The 17,663-nt window shown below is 38.2% G+C and overlaps 2 protein-coding genes and 1 long non-coding RNA gene across 6 annotated transcripts in view; 2 read left to right on the plus strand and 1 right to left on the minus strand.

Moving 5' to 3' along the window:
- LOC107836607 (uncharacterized) overlaps positions 1–13,909 on the plus strand; it is a 15,261-nt gene extending 1,352 nt beyond the window's left edge. The window contains exons 2-3 of the long non-coding RNA XR_001662552.1: positions 7,321–7,411; positions 13,823–13,909. This is a non-coding gene — a long non-coding RNA (uncharacterized LOC107836607). The remainder of the gene's footprint in view (positions 1–7,320; positions 7,412–13,822) is intronic.
- Positions 1–15,744, minus strand: part of parpbp (PARP1 binding protein) — an 18,074-nt gene extending 2,330 nt beyond the window's left edge. Inside the window, exons 1-10 of the mRNA XM_007555321.2 lie at positions 15,672–15,744; positions 14,753–14,908; positions 13,834–14,070; positions 12,546–12,650; positions 11,023–11,193; positions 10,765–10,919; positions 8,485–8,668; positions 8,221–8,402; positions 6,322–6,403; positions 252–432 (exon numbers count right to left, since the gene is read on the minus strand). Coding sequence (XP_007555383.1) covers positions 252–432; positions 6,322–6,403; positions 8,221–8,402; positions 8,485–8,668; positions 10,765–10,919; positions 11,023–11,193; positions 12,546–12,650; positions 13,834–14,070; positions 14,753–14,902 — 1,447 coding nt within the window. The 5' untranslated portion in view covers positions 14,903–14,908; positions 15,672–15,744. The remainder of the gene's footprint in view (positions 1–251; positions 433–6,321; positions 6,404–8,220; positions 8,403–8,484; positions 8,669–10,764; positions 10,920–11,022; positions 11,194–12,545; positions 12,651–13,833; positions 14,071–14,752; positions 14,909–15,671) is intronic.
- The window catches only part of nup37 (nucleoporin 37), an 18,126-nt gene continuing 14,467 nt past the window's right edge, over positions 14,005–17,663 (plus strand). Inside the window, exons 1-3 of one of the 4 annotated variants that reach the window (XM_007555317.2) lie at positions 14,005–14,094; positions 16,972–17,166; positions 17,248–17,369. In XM_007555317.2, the coding sequence (XP_007555379.1) occupies positions 17,011–17,166; positions 17,248–17,369 (278 nt within the window). In that variant the 5' untranslated portion in view covers positions 14,005–14,094; positions 16,972–17,010. Of the gene's footprint in view, positions 14,095–15,962; positions 16,061–16,971; positions 17,167–17,247; positions 17,370–17,663 lie in introns of those variants that run through there. The other 3 variants (XM_007555316.2, XM_016673062.1, XM_016673061.1) reach the window with 3 other exon arrangements.

Below are 17,663 nucleotides of genomic sequence, written 5' to 3' on the forward strand. Positions count from 1 at the left end.
CGCTTCCCCCCTCAACAATTTCAGACCCCCCACCAGAGAAGGGAAAAGTTATGTGGCCCTCACAGGAAAAAGGTTGGGGACCACTGGTCTAAGGTTTGCTCCACTGAAGAAAATCAAGGTGTAATGTTTCCTGACCAGTTGTGTAGTAACTCAACTCACAGGTCATGCTAACATTTTGGGTTTTTGCATATATAAATGTACACAAAGTGCCTTTAGCTTTTTCTGTTGAACAGGTTGAAATGTGTACCAACCTGCTGTATCTTCTGCCTCTGGGTTGAACCCGTCTGCCACAGTTAGGCTGGTTGTTGGCTTTGGCGCTGGGTGAACACAGCTCGGCATCTGGCTGGTGCTTGGGAAGTCCAGCACCCGGTTGAGCGGCGGTTCATCTTTGTATGTGCAGGCAAACTGGGATCGGATCACCCTTTGTGTAGCCTGAAATAAACCAACAAAACAAACGTGAACGCAAGTTTGGTGTTTTTTTGTTGTCAAACTTCCTGGATCAATTTTTAGTGTTAAGCCACAACAGACAAGGATTTTATTTATTTATTTTTTTAATGACGAAACTAAAGTCTGACAACAAAGTCGTCATATCGGTGGGATAAATACGCAATGTTACCTGAAAAAAGTTGTACAATTTTGAGACAGGCCATTTTAATGTGAGCAAAGCTTTGATGGATATCGAGATCTGATGTGACCAGCTCGTCAGATCCGTGCGATTCTTTTGTCAAAATAAAGTTGTTTGCAGAATCGTTTCAAAGTCCGTTTGTAAAACCAATATTAAATTATAACTTCATAAAATGCTCAAGATTCCTCATTTTCTTTTTAATTTATTTTACATAGTGGTATTCTCATAAAATTACTTCTTAGTTCTCCTGATATATGATTTTATTCTGTTAATATTAACATCTTTCTCACATTATTACAAAGTTATTCTCATTTTATTATGACTTTAATGTTGTATTCATGTATAATTATCACATTATTACAACATTATTTTGACTTTGTTGTACGACTTTTGTATGACTTTCTGGCCCCCTGTTGTAGCTAAACAAAGTAATCCCAGTTTTTACTAACTTTTATTAAGCTCCTTTCTAATTTTGATCGTTGTAGCAGCTCTCATTAACAACAAAAGTCAATAGATGCTGTATAGTACCCTGAAAAGTATTCAAATTACGTATTTGAACTTTTTTATTAAATTTTTGTTACTTGTCAGCAACAAAGCTGTTTAGTAGCCTGCATCACTTTAGTGTGATTATAACATGGGGAAGAAAAAAAATTAGCATAGCAATTTGTAGAACTGCAGCTCCTTAAACTACTTTTTCCAAGAAATGAGAAGTGTGTGTACTGGAAAACCACTATGACATGACAAGTTGAGTTTATCCTCAAGGGAACATAAACGTCTGTTATTTGGACTTCAAATATCTAGGCATCCATTGTTTGGAGTTTGGCAGCAGCCATGTTGGCATTACATGGAGGGGGATCGGGACTCTCCGAAGTAATTAGTGTCTTTTATTGTGGGTGGCTTGGTGAAATCAGTCTTTTATGTCAATATTTTTAATAAAAACATCAAACAATATGACGACGCTGATCGGTATCACTGAATCCAAGTTGATGCCCAGGATTCCTGCCTTTCAAGATGCGCTGAGGGATTTTTTCCTACTTGTGTTTTCAACATAACAAAACCAGATGGTTCTTTAGAACTATGACAAAAACAGTAAAACGTAATTAAAATGTTCCAAACTAACTAAAACATACTGCTGTGGGGTCTTCACATGGACTCACCTCGCCCTCTAATTTGATTCAAATCCAAAACTTGTACTTAGTTTTATTGCAATAAGACTAGACTCCGTCACCAACTTCATATTTTTTCATAGTAAGTAGTTTTGTTGACAAAATCCTTCAGAAAAGCAATAACTGAATGTTTGCAGCAAACATAATACCTAATCAATATTTAGGCTCAGTGTAAGGAAATTAATGTCCTCAGATGGGAGTGGTGCTGCTTTAAGTGGAACCTATTATGTAAAATTCACATTTTACGCATTTTTGCACTTAATATTTAGGTTTCTACTGCTTCTAAAAGACATCCAACTTAAAAAAAAGAAAGAAAAAGAAAACGCCTAGCCTCTTTTGGTTAATAAGTTAATGTTTTTTGGTGTTCAGAAAATGACCTGTTTAAAAAAACCTTTGGAATGTAACGTAACAAATCGGCAGGCCCGTTACCTAGCAACCTCAACAAAGCCCAGCCCGTTACCTAGCAACCTCAGCAGAACTCCAGTGCATTCGGTCAGCTAGTTTTACTGGTGTACAATAGCGGGGAAGTGTTTTGTTGTTTACTTACTCTTCTGAAACCACTTGTTGCATTCTTATCTACTTTTCAAAAATGTACAGTTGTATAATTGCACATCTGTTTGCAGCTATTGTCATCGAGTTGGGGGGCGTGGTCAGCAGCAGCTTATTTGGATTTAAAGTGACAAGATGCCCTGAAATAGCTCATTTTGAAACCAGTGCAAAATAGGCATTTCATTATGCAAGAATGATTTTGTACAAAAGAAATGTTACGAACATGTTTTGTATAGCCAAAACACTTATCCTAACCTGTTCAAAAAAGCACTGCAGGTCAACTTTTAGCAAGAGAAAACAGTAAATTTTGAAGTGTTGTAATGTGATTGTGTTAGGATTGCTGTTTAGATTTTTTGCTAGCTTTTAGAAAGTCATATGTATTGGTAGAGCTACGTCTTTTAGTTGGATATCAACACCTCTAGAAGGAAGCAAAGCAGCTTATTAAAAAGTAGAATGGTGAGAGACAAAGGTTCTGACAAAACTGAACGATGCTGAAGACTTGAATACTCTATATTCCTATAACACTCAGATACACCGCTTGATCAACGGCTTTTTAGGATTATCACAATCCGGGGATTTTACCCTTCAAGCCAATGGGTCACAGTGGTGAGAAGAAATCAGAACAGGGTAGAGAGGGGCAAAAAAAAATACAGCAAATTAAACTGGATGAGTCCATAAAGTATAGGTTCAGTTTTTCAGGACAAAAATAACCTGTCCAAAACATTTCCAAAATCTGGGTCTGGGAACAAGTATCACCTGTAAGTAGACCTATCACAATAATCAATAAATCAATTAATCGCATGATAAATTGAAACAAACTCAATTATTTCCATTTTCATAATTTATCATTTATTTTTTTCTCTCTTCCTACCAAAAACTGGATGATAAAAGTCTTCAGTCTGGTGCTTTGGTGTCAACTAGCCCCTTTTTGAAGAACAATGTTTACAAAGACTTCAAAATTAATGTTATTTGTTGTTTTGTTTATTTATTTTGGATATTTAAAATGTCTTCCAGTTCCAGTGATAAATGTTGTTAAAGTTTACTGATCTTTTAGAATGCGTTCTTGCATTATTATTTTGTCATTATCAAAATTTGAGACCATTTGTAAAATGGTCTCAAAACAACAATATTATAGTTTATCGCAATAACTTCTGGAAAATTTATCATCCAGCATAGTTTGTTATCGTGACAGGCCTACCTGTAAGGAATTTAACCTCATTGGAATAAAATGCCTATAATCTACTTTTTAAATTCCACTTTTCTGAGATCAGAGTCTGTTGCAAAACAATGTTGAGTGTCATTACAGGTTGGGTTGGTAGCACTGGGAAATGCATTTAGAAACGTCTCAAAAACAAAATCAGTCCATCTCCATGTGTGCCAGCTGACGTCAGCGTTCGGTGAAATCACCAGAGAACTCAGGGGATAAAGTCGTTCAGCAGACAACAAATAACCTTTCATGTTTCCCCGGCTAGACGAGCTGTGCGACTGATACGGCATCTTCAAAGCGAAATTGAAGCGGAGAGCTTCCGCTTGCGGAGTTCAGGAAGCGGTGAGCGGCCCGGGGACCATTACGCCGCATTCAAACAGGAAGCCAGCCAGGTTGTGGGAAGCTAGGATGACATCTGGTAGCTCCATCAAATGAAGGAGCTGCTTCGCTAAATGTGTTCAGCATATGATGTTGGAAAACAAAAACGGTTCATGCAGGTGATTAGCTTTAAACATTTCCAAGTCAAAATGTGTGAAGTTAGACAGACATGGGCTACGTTCACACAGCAGGAAAATGCGACCCAAATTTGATTTTTTTGCAAAAATGAGCGACATATAACCACCCCCCCCAAAAAAAATCCAATCTGTGCCACTTCCAGTTTGGTGTCTTAAATGGTCATGTTGCATTTTATCCGGCTTTCAAGTCACTCGCTGCATTTCTATTACAAATAGTGACACGTCTTTGTCACTATTCCGCTAATAAATAATAAAAAATAAAAAAAAACACAGTTTCACAATTGCAAATTGAATTAAAATCACATGTGAAAAAGCTTGATCACGCGATAAGTCATTAAAAATCATGGCAACGACAGATGTAAACAGTTACATGAGATATTCATAATTCAGCCATCAGAGGAGACATTGGCGTCTGATTCAGCCACTGGAGTGACAAATTGGCTTGTCACAACAACTCAATTAATCGCATGATAAATTAAAAGAAACATTTTCATTTGATTGATTTAACATTTTTCTCTTCTCTCTTTCTACCAAAACTGCTCTTCAGTCTGGTGCTTTGGTATCAACTAGCCCTTTTTATATATATAAAAAAAAGAACATTTTGTTCACAGAGAATTTATAATTCATTTTATTTGTTATTTTCTGTATTTATTTTGGATATTTAAAATGTCTTCCAGTTCCAATGTTTAAAATGTTCATTAGAATTTAAAGTTTATTGATCCTTGAGAATGCATTCTTACATTATTTTATTGCTTGAAATAAAATAATGCAAATATTACTGTTTATCGCAATAAGTTCTGGAACAATATATCGTCTAGCAAAATTTGTTATTGTGACAGGCCTAGCGACAATACATGGGAGTGACTAGGTATGCCACGTTTTGGCAATTTTACGGAAGAGTTATGGATTCAAATGACAACATTTCATGAAATGTGTGATGCTGTGAGAACTCTGGTGGAGACAGATGCACATTGTCCAAAAAAACCCCAAAAAACAAAAGTAAACCATCATCCTCCTCCCATTTCCTGTCGTCTTCTTCATCGTTTCCAGCAGTAGTAACATCCGGTTGTTGATCATGTGACTCGTGATGCATAAGAAGTGTTTCCATTGCTCATCATGAACTAATCCTAGCGCAAAAAACATGAATTTTGTCGAAATTGACATGTTTTTCTTTTCAGCAAATTTATTTTCGTTATTTCTATTTGGCTAATTCTATGGTTAATATAAAAATGCAGATGATGATTAGTGAGACATGCTTCATTAATCTGCATCAGAAAAAGCCAGACACAGTAATCAGGATGTAAACAACGGCTGACAATTACGATAATGAAATTATGGAAGAAGTCTGTGTCACTCAAGCACATTACATCACAATCTCGCCGCTCTGACAGACAGAAGTTGCTAGTAGCTATTCTTTATTTAAAATTAGTAAAGGATCTGTGATGCTGTGGGCCTGCCTCTCTGTCAGAGAACGCTCTGTGGAGTTATTTTGCACTTACGCTTTGTAAGAGCTACAGCAGACATAACGTTTATACCCCTTCATACCTTGCACATGTTCGTCCACATGCATAGAACACAGTTTCATGTGTGAAGAATCAGCAGGGATCCCTGCTAAACTCGCTGTGACAAAGATGCATGGGGAGTGGAACATTTCTTCAGCTGAACCTAGAATTACCGCCTCGCGGTTATTTGCCTCCGTCAACCAGACCGGTTTCGGTTTACCTCCGTGTCTGCTTCTGCTCCCCAGTCATGGCTCTGAATAATAAGCGTTTCTGCAGAGCATCACCATGATAAGGTGAGGCTTGTGCCTCACGTCGAACATCTGGGTAAAAGGTTGTTAAAACGGAGCAAAACATCAAGTCTGAACACTCAGAATTAAAGGTTGATGCAAAAAGTGTCTGAAACCAAGAAACCGGGACAGGAAATAGTGAAATATTGATATTAAATATACAGTATTGTGCATTGCAAGCAAATAGGCAAAGGAATAACCTATCATGAGGCGATGGTTAATGGCATGAGCCCCCCACAAATAATTCATTTTATGCCCTGGACTGAAACTGCACACTTGAACCAGCATTAGGAGCTAAAACACAGCTGTGAAAACGTTAACTGTAGAAGTCAGTTGTGAGCTTCAGCTAAGCAAATAAATAATACAGTACCAGGGAGAGATTACAGGATGTAAAGACATTATTTTCAGTGTTTGCACATCTGATTCAATTTGAAGTAACTGATGGTTTGGATTCTGGGGGCTGCCGTTACCTTGGGCTTGAGCAGGTTTAGTCGGCTCTGGACTCTGTTCCTCAGGGGTTCTGGAGAACACCCAGTGGACACTTCAGGGGATCTGAAAGCAAGAAGTGAAGTTGTATAAATTAAGAAAGCCAAAAGCTTCAACATGCTTTCTGTATTTTATTTTTTTCTTTAATCTGCTGTCCCGTCAAAGATCTTCGCAACCATCAGACAACAGATTGCAATCACACCCTCAGGCTGCTATTTTGCTGTATTTTTCTTTCAGATGTTTGACCCGATAAATTGTTCCAGTGTGATGTGGGAGGAGTTTCCCCCCATGTGGTTTCATCGAGAGTTGCCATGAGTCCCATGTTGGTCGGATCGTTGCTGCAGGGCTTTTCCCGTTCTCAGAGTGTAAAAACAGCCTAATTTAATTCAAAGTCAGTGTGACAAGCACAAACTTTAGATTTCAATCCTTTTTCCAATATGAACTCCAAAGGAAAACAAGTTTATTGGGACACATCAGACTTGAGTCTGAAAGTATCAGTTCAGGTTTAATAATAACCAATTTAACAGCATAAATTCCTATGATAATAACAAAGAAAAACATAGAATAGGTCCGCAGTTTGCTGCTAATATTAACGATTAAAGGTTTGGTTTTCAAGGGAAGTATTTGTGTATCTTTTTTTATTTTTAATAAACTATATTTGGAAAAAAAAAAGATTTTATGTTATGTTTTGGATTTAAGAGTTAACCATTGAAGAAGATATTTATATTTTTGTCCTTCTAAAACTACAAATACTTATAGAATGACATCTTTTTTTTTTTTAGAAAAATTGTGGTTCTTTACATTCATGAATGCTAACTTGATGCCATTTAGAAGAAATGACTGACAGCAGCTTGAAAAGCAGGAGCTTTAAAAGAAGAAAGCTGCATGTCTTTAAATTATTTGCAGCCATTCAATTGATTGAATTAATCAGGCTTTAGTGCAGTCAGCATACAAAACATTCATCCAATTCTCTCTTATTTCAGGGGAACCATACATGAAACAAAGAGGACGGGTCCAACCACAGAACCCTGAGGGATTCCAAAACCAACTCTGGTGGAAACTGGAATCTGTCAGGTGAATCTAACCTGAATATTTTGTTCTGTTAGATAAGAGGGTTGCAGAATGAATCCTTTTATTTTTTATTTTTTTATATTTTGAGAACATTTCTATATGATACAAATTCTTATAAAGCATCAGCTTTTAGTCTGTTTCTTTCTGCAAAATTTACATTTTGGACATTTTTTTGTACTTCCATTTGGGTCTCTACAGGTTAAACAGTTAAGAAAGAAAACAAAACAAAACAACCCAGCTGTTTTTTTTTGGCAATAATTAATGTATTTTGTTGTCTGGAAAATTAGCTCTCTCAAAAACCTCCAGAATGTCCCAAATCAGCAGGTACTGTTTCCTAGCAACCTCAGACCATCACCTAGCAACCCAAGCAGAGCTCCAGCACATTTTGCCAGCTGGTATAATGGCTGCTGGAAAAGACACGCATTTTATTGTTGATTTACTATCCAGAAACCACTTGCTGCATTCTCGTTGGTTGTGGAGGAGGCTTCACTTTTGCTTTTCAAAGATATTCGGTTGTCTGTTTGCAGCCATTTTCACATGTGAAACAGCTCATTTTGAGAGGAGCTCAAAATATGCAGAACAGAGCAGACTTGAATCTCATTATGTAAGAATTATTTTCATGCAAAAAACGAATAAACATGCTTTGTATCACCCATAGACCTAACCTAACCTGTTCAAGGAAGTGTTGCAGCTCATCTTTAAATAACTGCTTTGGAAGATTACATAAAAACTTCCCTTTAAGCTCTGAAAAAACCCAGTGCCCAGTTTGTGCTAGCTGAACTCAGACTCTGCTTTTTGAGCTTGTGACCAACCTGAACAGCGTGAGGACACAGGTTCCCTCGGCTCCGCTGAGGACCGGCTGGTCTTCAGACAGCAGGTCTGCCTTGTTACCACATGGCGGAGCCACAGCTTCTTCGTCAAGCAGCGCTGTTAGCACCTTTACCGTTTCTCGCCCTCCATATGCAGTGGCGTGGTTGACTGCGTAAGCTTTTGGCTGAGGATGGAAACGGCTGCAATCAGAATTTTACAGTGAAATCTAACAGCGTAGAGCTTTTAGAGATGAGGATGACGATTACCCTAGCAGGACTTATACCCGTCCCATCCACATTAGCAGCTTGTTTCTGGGTCTGGTGAAGCTGGACAATCCTCTCTTTAAGCTCTTTTGTAGTTTCTTCTGCAGCAGTGTAAACTGGATCTCCAGTACTGCTTCCTTTCACCAAAGCTGCTCTGATGGTGGCCAGCAGCCTGGCTCCACATTCACTGAAGGAAGTAAAAAAACAAAACAAAAAAAAAAAACAAATTCTCCAGACACCATCTTGTCATTTAGCACAAAGAAACAACCTAAAATAGTAAAAGTTTAGATTGATTTACTGTCAGACAGTGAGAGAATCTTCAACCGAGTAAAATCAATAACTGTATATATGGTGATAGACTTTTGATCGATATCAATAAATGATATCTGATATTCAATAATTTCACTAAAACTTCACTGTAAGCAGCTGCTCAAACTCTCACAAGTTTAGTGGAATCCACTCGCTCTCTCACTCTGGTTACCTAGCAACTCGCTCACTCTATGGTTACCTAGCAACAACCTGTTGAGTAACTGGCACAGCAGCAGTTTAAGGTTTCACCACCGCCTCACAACTTCTTAAAAACAAACAAGTGAGTGAAAGCTGAATGAAACAGTAAATGTCACGACACTATGTAGTTTGGCAGTTTTTCAGATATTTAAAACAAAAAAAAAAAAAAAATATTTATCATTAGACGGATATAAAATGGTTATATCGTGACATATCGTTCAACAGAGTACGTAAATACTCAACTTTAAGCACTCACAAGATATACTGCAGCTTTGCTTTTGGTTATTTGGACATTGGCTTTAAAGGCAAAGCAAACGCATTTCAGTATTTTTATTTCATTGCAATGCTTTGCCAATAGTAATAGTTGTGAAAAATGTTCCCAACTTGTAATAAAGTCACCTTGCACTCAGCCGTACCTTTCAGCATTTACTGGATTCATTGTTAAGTGCACTAAGGCGTGCAGGAAAAGACGTCCACAAGGTGGAAAGGTGGTGCTCCGACCCTGACCCAGCACTGAGGCTCTGTAACAATATCACTTGGGAAAACAGATGTTCGCCGAACGAGGGGCGCTGAAGGTGTTTGAGGGAATACAGTACTCTGCTGAGAACGTAAAGGCCCTGCTAGTTGAATGATGCATGTTGGACGAGGTAATCAACATCTCATTAGACGGGATGAACTGCAAAGCCCTCTGAAAAGCAGCTGGAGTTCACACTGCATAAACATGACAACATGTTATGTCTGAACAGAAAGAGAGATTATTTCACTTCAGGGACTGAAGACCTGAAACGGCTTCCCCTTCCAAATCTACGTGATTGAATGGAAAAATAATTTCTGATAATCGCTTTTGTTGTGACGCCAAGCTCCTTGACGTCCAAACATGATCTGTAATGATGTGCAGAGCTCAAGGATTGATCAAAGTCAGGGAACCAGAAGAAGCCCGGCTTTGATGTTGCAAAAATTAACACGCTTATCTTGTGTTGTCATGGGGAGAAAAAAAATGAATAGGATTTTTTAGAAATAAGAACCTGCTTTAGCACAGGTGTATTTTATGACTACAGGTGCGAATAAGTGAATACTTGTGCTGGCCTGCTCCTTATCCAGGAAGCTGGAAAAATTCCCACCCGCTTACCTTGAACAGGATGTGCCTGGTTTAGCTTTCAGGCACATCGTGAAAGCTAAATGTGCTAAAGTAAAGTGATTTTACCACAAAGGAAAGAAATGTTAACTTTAATTTAAGATTTATTTGTACTTGTGTAATTTTATTATAAACTACCACTACTTTTACTTGAGTAACATTTCTGGACTTTCTCCCCTCTGAATGAAAAACAAACATGTTTTAACCAAAAACTCAAGAGACACAGATGCACACCTGCAGCTTGTTAAAGTTTCATAATTTTTTAATTGATTTGGAAACATTTTCTTTTATCTAATTTTGTTACTTCTAATAATTATTATATCCTTAAAATACCAACATTTCCTGTTCTTTTATATTTTGGACTACCTGATTGTGTAATTTTTAAATATGAAATGATTGATAATTATTTAATAGTTACTCAGTAGTTGGGTAGACTTTTTAATTTCATGGATGGCTACTTTTTACTTTTACTTGAGTAAAAATATGTTGAAGTAGTGCTACTGTTACTACTACAAGTTTTTACCCAAAGAGTACCTTAAAAACTACCACGAATCTTTAACTCCAGACAAGAATATCGGGTACAAATTAACAAGTTACACTGTGAACTGCAGTCCAAGTTGGGATGAAGCTGTGCTGCGTACCTTGGGTCAGGAATTTCCCCCAGTATTTCCTCCAGGTTGTCCATGAACTGGACGTAGTCAGACAGGCCTTTGATATGCTTCCTGAGGGGATCAGACTCTGCGGGTGCGTACCCCTTCCCTCCAAGCTGGATGGCTCTAACGAAAGATGTCACAGCCTGAAAAGGCCACAAAAAAAACCCAAATGTTGCAGCTACAAGAAAGACTCCATGTTTAGTTGTGCTGCTAATGTGTGAACTGAATAAACGTGGATCTTCTTACCAGGAAGAGAGATGTTTGGCTGTCTCGCGCGGCACGCTTGACGTCAGTGAATGCCTGCCGTTGCAGAGAGCGACAGGGAACGTTGAGGGTGAGGGCCAAGGCCATGTCGTTCTTAGAGTTCACCAGCAAACTCAGATAGGAGCAGAAAACTCGCCTCACTGCCATTTTAATCTGTGCCAATAAACAGAAAACGGATCATTTTAGCATAAAGCTAAATAATTTAATCACAGGAAATATTGTTTTTAGCAACACAATCAGACTCCTGTTTGTATTTTAGTGAGATATCTGTTATTAGAGAAGTCAGGCATGAAACATGAAACCAGACTGAAAGGGGGACGGATAGATGTAGGAATGAAATAATTAATTGGATTAATTACAATTAATCACAATGAATCACAATTAACCACGATTAATTATCAAAATAATCACCAGCTAATTTCATACTTAATTACGTGGTAATCAATTATTACCTGACATATGTAGACTCAAAAAAAGGCTATTTGTTGAAAAACGACCCTTTTGTAGAGGTAATTAAGTCAAAAATATTTCACCCAAAACTCCTCAAGCTGATTGATGGGTAAGTGACTGATGAGAGAATGAATCAGGGTTTCTCCCAGTGTCTTATAAGCCTGGCGGGCCGTCAGGCTTTACTTGTGCCTCCACCAGACTTAGCATTGCTTATTTTCTTAACTTTTATATATATATATATGTGTATATATTTGCATTTTTAAGTCTTTATAGTTGGTGTTCTGGTATTAATCTTCCAATAACACATAATTATCAAGTGATATTTTCAAATTTCCTGTCAACTTTAAACATTTTTTAACTCAAAAACACGACGGGCTGCTGGATGAATAACTGCCTTAGCACCTCAACCACAAGGCTCAGCAAGTTTTCTGAAGGGAAACCTTGATGAATAGATGTAAGAAACTGATGAATGGATTGATAGATTGATGACAGTGGAACAGGTGGAAAAAACGGTTAGACACACAGATGGATAAGTGAATAACCATCCAACAACTTTTTTTTTTTTTTTTTTTGCATTTGCAGTGAATTTCTACATTTTTCTTCTTTTATGCTCGGTACTTTGTAAACAATTCACCAAAATCTCAGATTATATCAGAAAGGGCAAATATAACGGTTGCTTCACAGCAAAGCACTCAAACTTGGACTGTTTTGAGCTCACAAAGAATAAAAGCGGGCTAAAAGTGGTAAAATAGCAGCAAGTCTTGGCTGAAACCTCGTAAATTAGCAAGTGACAGAAGGAGGAAGCAGACTGTGTTACAGAAGCTCCTGTTGAGCTCCACACCGAGCCAAGTGTTAAACATCCGCGCCGTAATTGATTTCACATTACACTCCGAAACCTGAGTGATGTGATATAGAGTTCCTGTCAATAGGAACAGGATGGATTCCAGACCAGAAAGGCTGGAAAAGCAAAACCCTGGATCAGTGCAAGCAGGTAAAAAGGCTTGCATGCTGCTACAAGTGGAAACGGAGAGGATTTATTACAGGATTGGGCCTACCTGTGAGCGGCAGCGCCTGCTTTGACTAGACGGCGTTAAAGGAGATGATGAATCTGGGAGATCTGGGGTTTCCATGTTACCTGACAGGAACTCAAACAGCTGGATCTTGGTAAAGGAATAAGCAACTTGTTAGAGTTTTCCACTATTTTACCATTTATTTATACTTCTTCAACTATCACCTCTTTTTTGGAGTAATATGTTTTCTTGGGATTTTATGTGACCAATGAAAAGTTAAGAAGTGGAAGAAAAAATGCTTGAAAATCTGAGAAGTGTGGCACACATTTGTATCCTGAGCAGGGGTGAACCGACTTCCTTAATTTTGGGAGGTTGGTGATCGGCCGATACTTTCATGTGAAGTCGATCTTATTTACTTCTGCAAAGGACTAAAAATCAACCCCGTCTTCTTCTGATTTTCGGTGAGAGAGGTTTGTCTCAGGAATGCACCATGTGGCTGATATCCGATATGCCGATATACTAAAACTCATTTGGCTGATATCCGATACCATTGCCAATATTTTTTTCCTGTATCTACTTACTGAAAGTACATGGTTTTCTCTACTGTGGAATTAAAATACTGTATTATTTTTGTCAAGTTAGCCTGGTGCCAAATGTAAAATGCTAAAAAGGAGGCTAAACTTTCAACTTGCTTTATGTTTGATGTCAAATTCATTCATGACATCTGTCTGCTCTTTCTAAGCCAATGTCAATACTCACAGTGCAAATTTGTAAATCTTCACAAAGCTAAACTCAACTTGTTCACAAACAAATATCCAAATATCGGAAACCAGAGATCGGCCAGAAAACTGCAATCAGTGCAGCTGTAGTCGTGAGTCAGTAATTTATAAGGCCACCGTTGGTTGGAGCTGAAGTTATAGATCATTTATCCTGCCATCTATCATTTACTATAATTTCTTATGATGGTAAATTCCAATTAATGATGTATAAAAATCTCTGAAACTGTTTTTAGGACTGTTGGACAATTAGCTTAATAATTTTTCCCTGCAGAAAATCATCCCTGTTTGCTATTTGTTGTCAATCATGCTGATAATGAAGTTGATACAACTGCTGGACTGGATTTTATTTAGTGCCATCAATGTAAAAGGGGGCAGAAATGTGAAAACCTCACACTTTCCTTTCTTAATCGCAATTAACCACATAAAATCCAAAAAAATACATCAAAACTTTGTGTTTGGAATGTGAAAAAATGTGTGAAAGTCATTTATTATCCTCATCTCTATCTCTTCTAATAATAAAACATTGATTTTGATATCATCCAGCTCCTGCTCACCGCGCTCACAGGTTCCTCCGGATACGAACCCGGCGCTCTCAGCTCCTTGTTCATGGCCAGAACATCCGTAAGGTCCACAGTGTTGGAGCGTTTCAGGAAAGATTGGTACGCCTCCAGGAAGAGCTCAGAGTTCTCCAGGCGAGCGGCGCCGGGGGGCACCAGGTGAAGTTTGTCCAGCAGAAGGTGTTTCCACGCCATCAGGACGTCGCTCAGATCCACCTTGAACTCTCCCTGATGCTGTCGATTGGAGGAGAAGACATGGTGAGTACTAACAGTCAAGGACAAATCGGGTCAGGAGCAGAAACTAAAACAAAACCAAGAAAAAAAAAAGAACGCAACTGGAAGGCTGTGCAACATCACGATGTGAAGAGATGAGTTTAATTTGTACTACTTTGTTTAATAAACCTTAATGGTAAGGAAAATAAGAGTGTCAGTTATTAATATTAACATGTAATTCAAGCATGTTTTCCAGGATACCTCATTTTGCCCAGAAAATCTCTTCCAAATGGAAGAACTTTGTTAGACTGCATTAAAGAAGGAAAATGTTGGTTTTTTTTGTAATATTGAATTGCTTTTCCAGGATAAACATACTTAAATTAAATTTGGAGGTTATGCTGCTGCAGCAGAACATTTATTTTAAAACTGCAGTACGTAACTTTTATTAAAAATGTTTATTAGTCTCCCAATCTTTCAACAACACATAATTATCAAGTGATATTTTCAAATTTTCTGTCAACTTTAAACATTTTTTAACTCAAAAACACAATGGCCGCTGAATGAATGACCGCCCTAGCGTCCAACCACCGGGCTTAGCAAGTTTTCTGGAGGAAACCCTGCTCTTGGATACCTTAACTATTATTTCTTTGTTAATCCAGGTTACATTTTTGAATACTAACAAATAGAGAAGTGAATCTGCTACCTGCTTGTTGACCTCAGCCATGGCCAGCTGAAGCACCATCAGCATGCTGTCAGCTCCATGAACGGTGGTCCTCTCTGATGGTAAAACCCTGTGGGACTCCTTTCTGAAGGTTTTTACCATCAGCTTCAGATGGTCTGCGAATGCTGTCATTGTTTCCTGAAAGAAAAGTTACAGAAAACTGTCCTGAACATTTACAAGTACATCTAAAATATTGAAATATGTAGACGCTCAATATTTGTCAAGAGTTTCCGATGGTGGCACTCATACAGATTTATTACACGTGTGGTGAAATATTTCAAGCCTTTATTTGTTGTGATTTTTGTCATTAAGTCTTGCAAGTAATGAAAGCCAAAAATGTTGTGTCTCGGAAAATTTGAGTATTACATCAAAGATCAACGAAAAAACATGTATTATCTTCAGAAATGTCAGGATTCTGAGAGGTATAACCATTTTTATGCAATGAATACTTGGTTGGGGCTCCTTTTGCATGAATTACATCATGGCAATTTTTTTTATCTGTTTATAGAGTGTTCCACTTTTTACAGATTTTCCCTTATGGGCTGACCTGTTGGCTGGCAGTTTATTATTTTAATAAAGCAGACAACCACATAAAATGTTAAATACATTAAGATAAATTTATATTAATTACCAAGCATATTACATGCACTCATTGAAATGCCAAATTAAAAAGCTAGGTGTAAATAAAGTAAATTTAAAAGTACACCACGACTGATTCGTGCTGATTTCTTTCTAAATGGACAATAGGTCTCTGAGACCCTACAACTTTAAATTATCTAACAGTCGTTTTGAATTAATCTATTTTTTCTTTTTGATTATAGTTGTATTTATGCCTCCATCATTATTGTTCCGACATACATTTATAGAAATGTCAATAAACTTTGGATTAATCAGTTCTAACCTGTTATAATGTTCCCAGCCTTCAGCAGCGAGTCAACCAGAAACCAGCTGCCGATTTGAACGTTTAAATCTACGATGACGTTTTGCCTTCCAGCCAATCAGCTCTGAGCAAGAATCAGTTGTGGTTTCCCGATATTGTTTTGAATGTCCGTCAAATTTTGCGACGTTATGATAGTACATTTTGAAAATATTGTTGTAGAAAAGACTTTAATAATAATTTATTGTAGTATTTTGTAAACTAACTCTATATTTTTGGGTTTGTCTATCACCCATCCCCCCCTAATTATTCCAGTCAATGGTACGCTCCGGTGACGTATGTGGAAATAGGGCAGAAAACATTTCCAAGGCGCGCTGTATTTGATTCAGCGAGCCCATTTAAAGACCAACTCGGTAAATATTCACGTTATATTTGCGTTTATGATATGAACACACCCTTATAACGAAACTAATTCATCTGTGGTCCATTTGGACTATGAAAGTAGACAACCTTTATACTTCGTATCCATGTGACTTTTACGGTTAGCTTCAACACCTGTCGTGGTAGTAAAGAAGAATACATTTAAGTTAAAAAAAACTGTATGAACTGTTTATTACTGCTAGATACCAGCCATACTTTAGGAGAAGCTGTGCATAAGCGATTTGTTACGATTGTGTGTATTATTTCAGCTTACTTCCAGCAAATCAGAGGGAAATTATGTGTATAGTTAACACCTCGTTCCAACAAATATGGACAAAAGCAGGAAGACACAAAAGCATTCGTAGTCAATCTTGCAAATTAAAAAGAGTAAATTTGTATTAAACTTCCCTGCGCAGGTTTAATTTTTTTTTTACCCATTTTTCTTTTATATTATCTTAAGATTAGTCAGTTTGCATGGAAACCCTCAGCTCTAGGTGTCTTCTGCAGGCTTTAACCCTGATGTTTCTGTGACGTTCCTGGGGTCTTCTTGTTCACTGCTGTTCTTTATTAAAGCCTCTGAACCCTTCACCGAACAGTGTTATTTATACTGGGGTTATTGGTGTCCTCTGTAGGGAACTGGTTGCAGGAGGTGTCAGAATAAAGGGCTTTGTGCTGGTTAATCTCATAAAATCCCAGGAAAATAAATTGAGGATTGAGGAAGTAACATGATGTTCTAGCATGGGTTCTGCTTTTCCTACTGGACCGAAGCTGTGTTTAATTTTAACAACCTGTATCTGTCTATTCAGAGATGAAAATCTGCCTTTTACAGTGTCAGCCAAAGCTTATTGTTCGTCTGTGAGCTAATGTGGCTTGTCTGTTTCCTGTTTTATTGCTGCGCTTCCAGTAGATCTCTGACCTGAAGCCAACTTTGCCAGACCCCGACATGCAGGAGGACCTGACCCGCAGTCCCAGCTACACCGTGACGTGTGAGGACTACGTCCACGTGGTCGAGTTCAGCCCTTTCAGCTCGGGTTCTCCTGCCTCTCTGCTGGCCTACGGTGGAAACCAGTATGTGGTGGTGGGCACCTGCCTCTTCCAAGTAAGAGATGTGGCTCCACGCTGCCAGATTTACCCACCGCAGTGTTTGTCTTTGCCATTAAACACGAATCTGCTTCCGCAGGAGGAGGACATGGAGGTGGACGGGGTCCAGTTCAATGCTCTTCGAGCTTTTCATCATGACTTGCGGGTTGACGCTCTGGCTTGGAGTCCCGAGTCGCGGTTGGACAGGATACCCACCATCAGGTATCGCCTTTCAAGATAATTCACATGTTGACTGGTAACGGCATATTGTATCATTAAGGATTAGATATGCTGTTTGTTTTGCAGCCCACACACAACGCAAAGGTTTCACTGACATCCATGTTGAGGAGTTTAAGTTTATTTTTGCTCTAATATCAACCACAAGAGCCCCTTGGCTCCTCAGATGCTTCTTCATTGGTGCGATAATCCAAATGCTTTGCTTGGAAGTGTTTGATTAGGGCTGCAAGTTGGCTGTTGAAAGGACTTTTTTCACTTGGAGGCTCAAAGTGCTACACA

The sequence above is a fragment of the Poecilia formosa genome, unplaced genomic scaffold, assembly GCF_000485575.1.
Source record: "Poecilia formosa unplaced genomic scaffold, Poecilia_formosa-5.1.2 Scaffold69, whole genome shotgun sequence".
NCBI lineage: Eukaryota > Metazoa > Chordata > Actinopteri > Cyprinodontiformes > Poeciliidae > Poecilia > Poecilia formosa.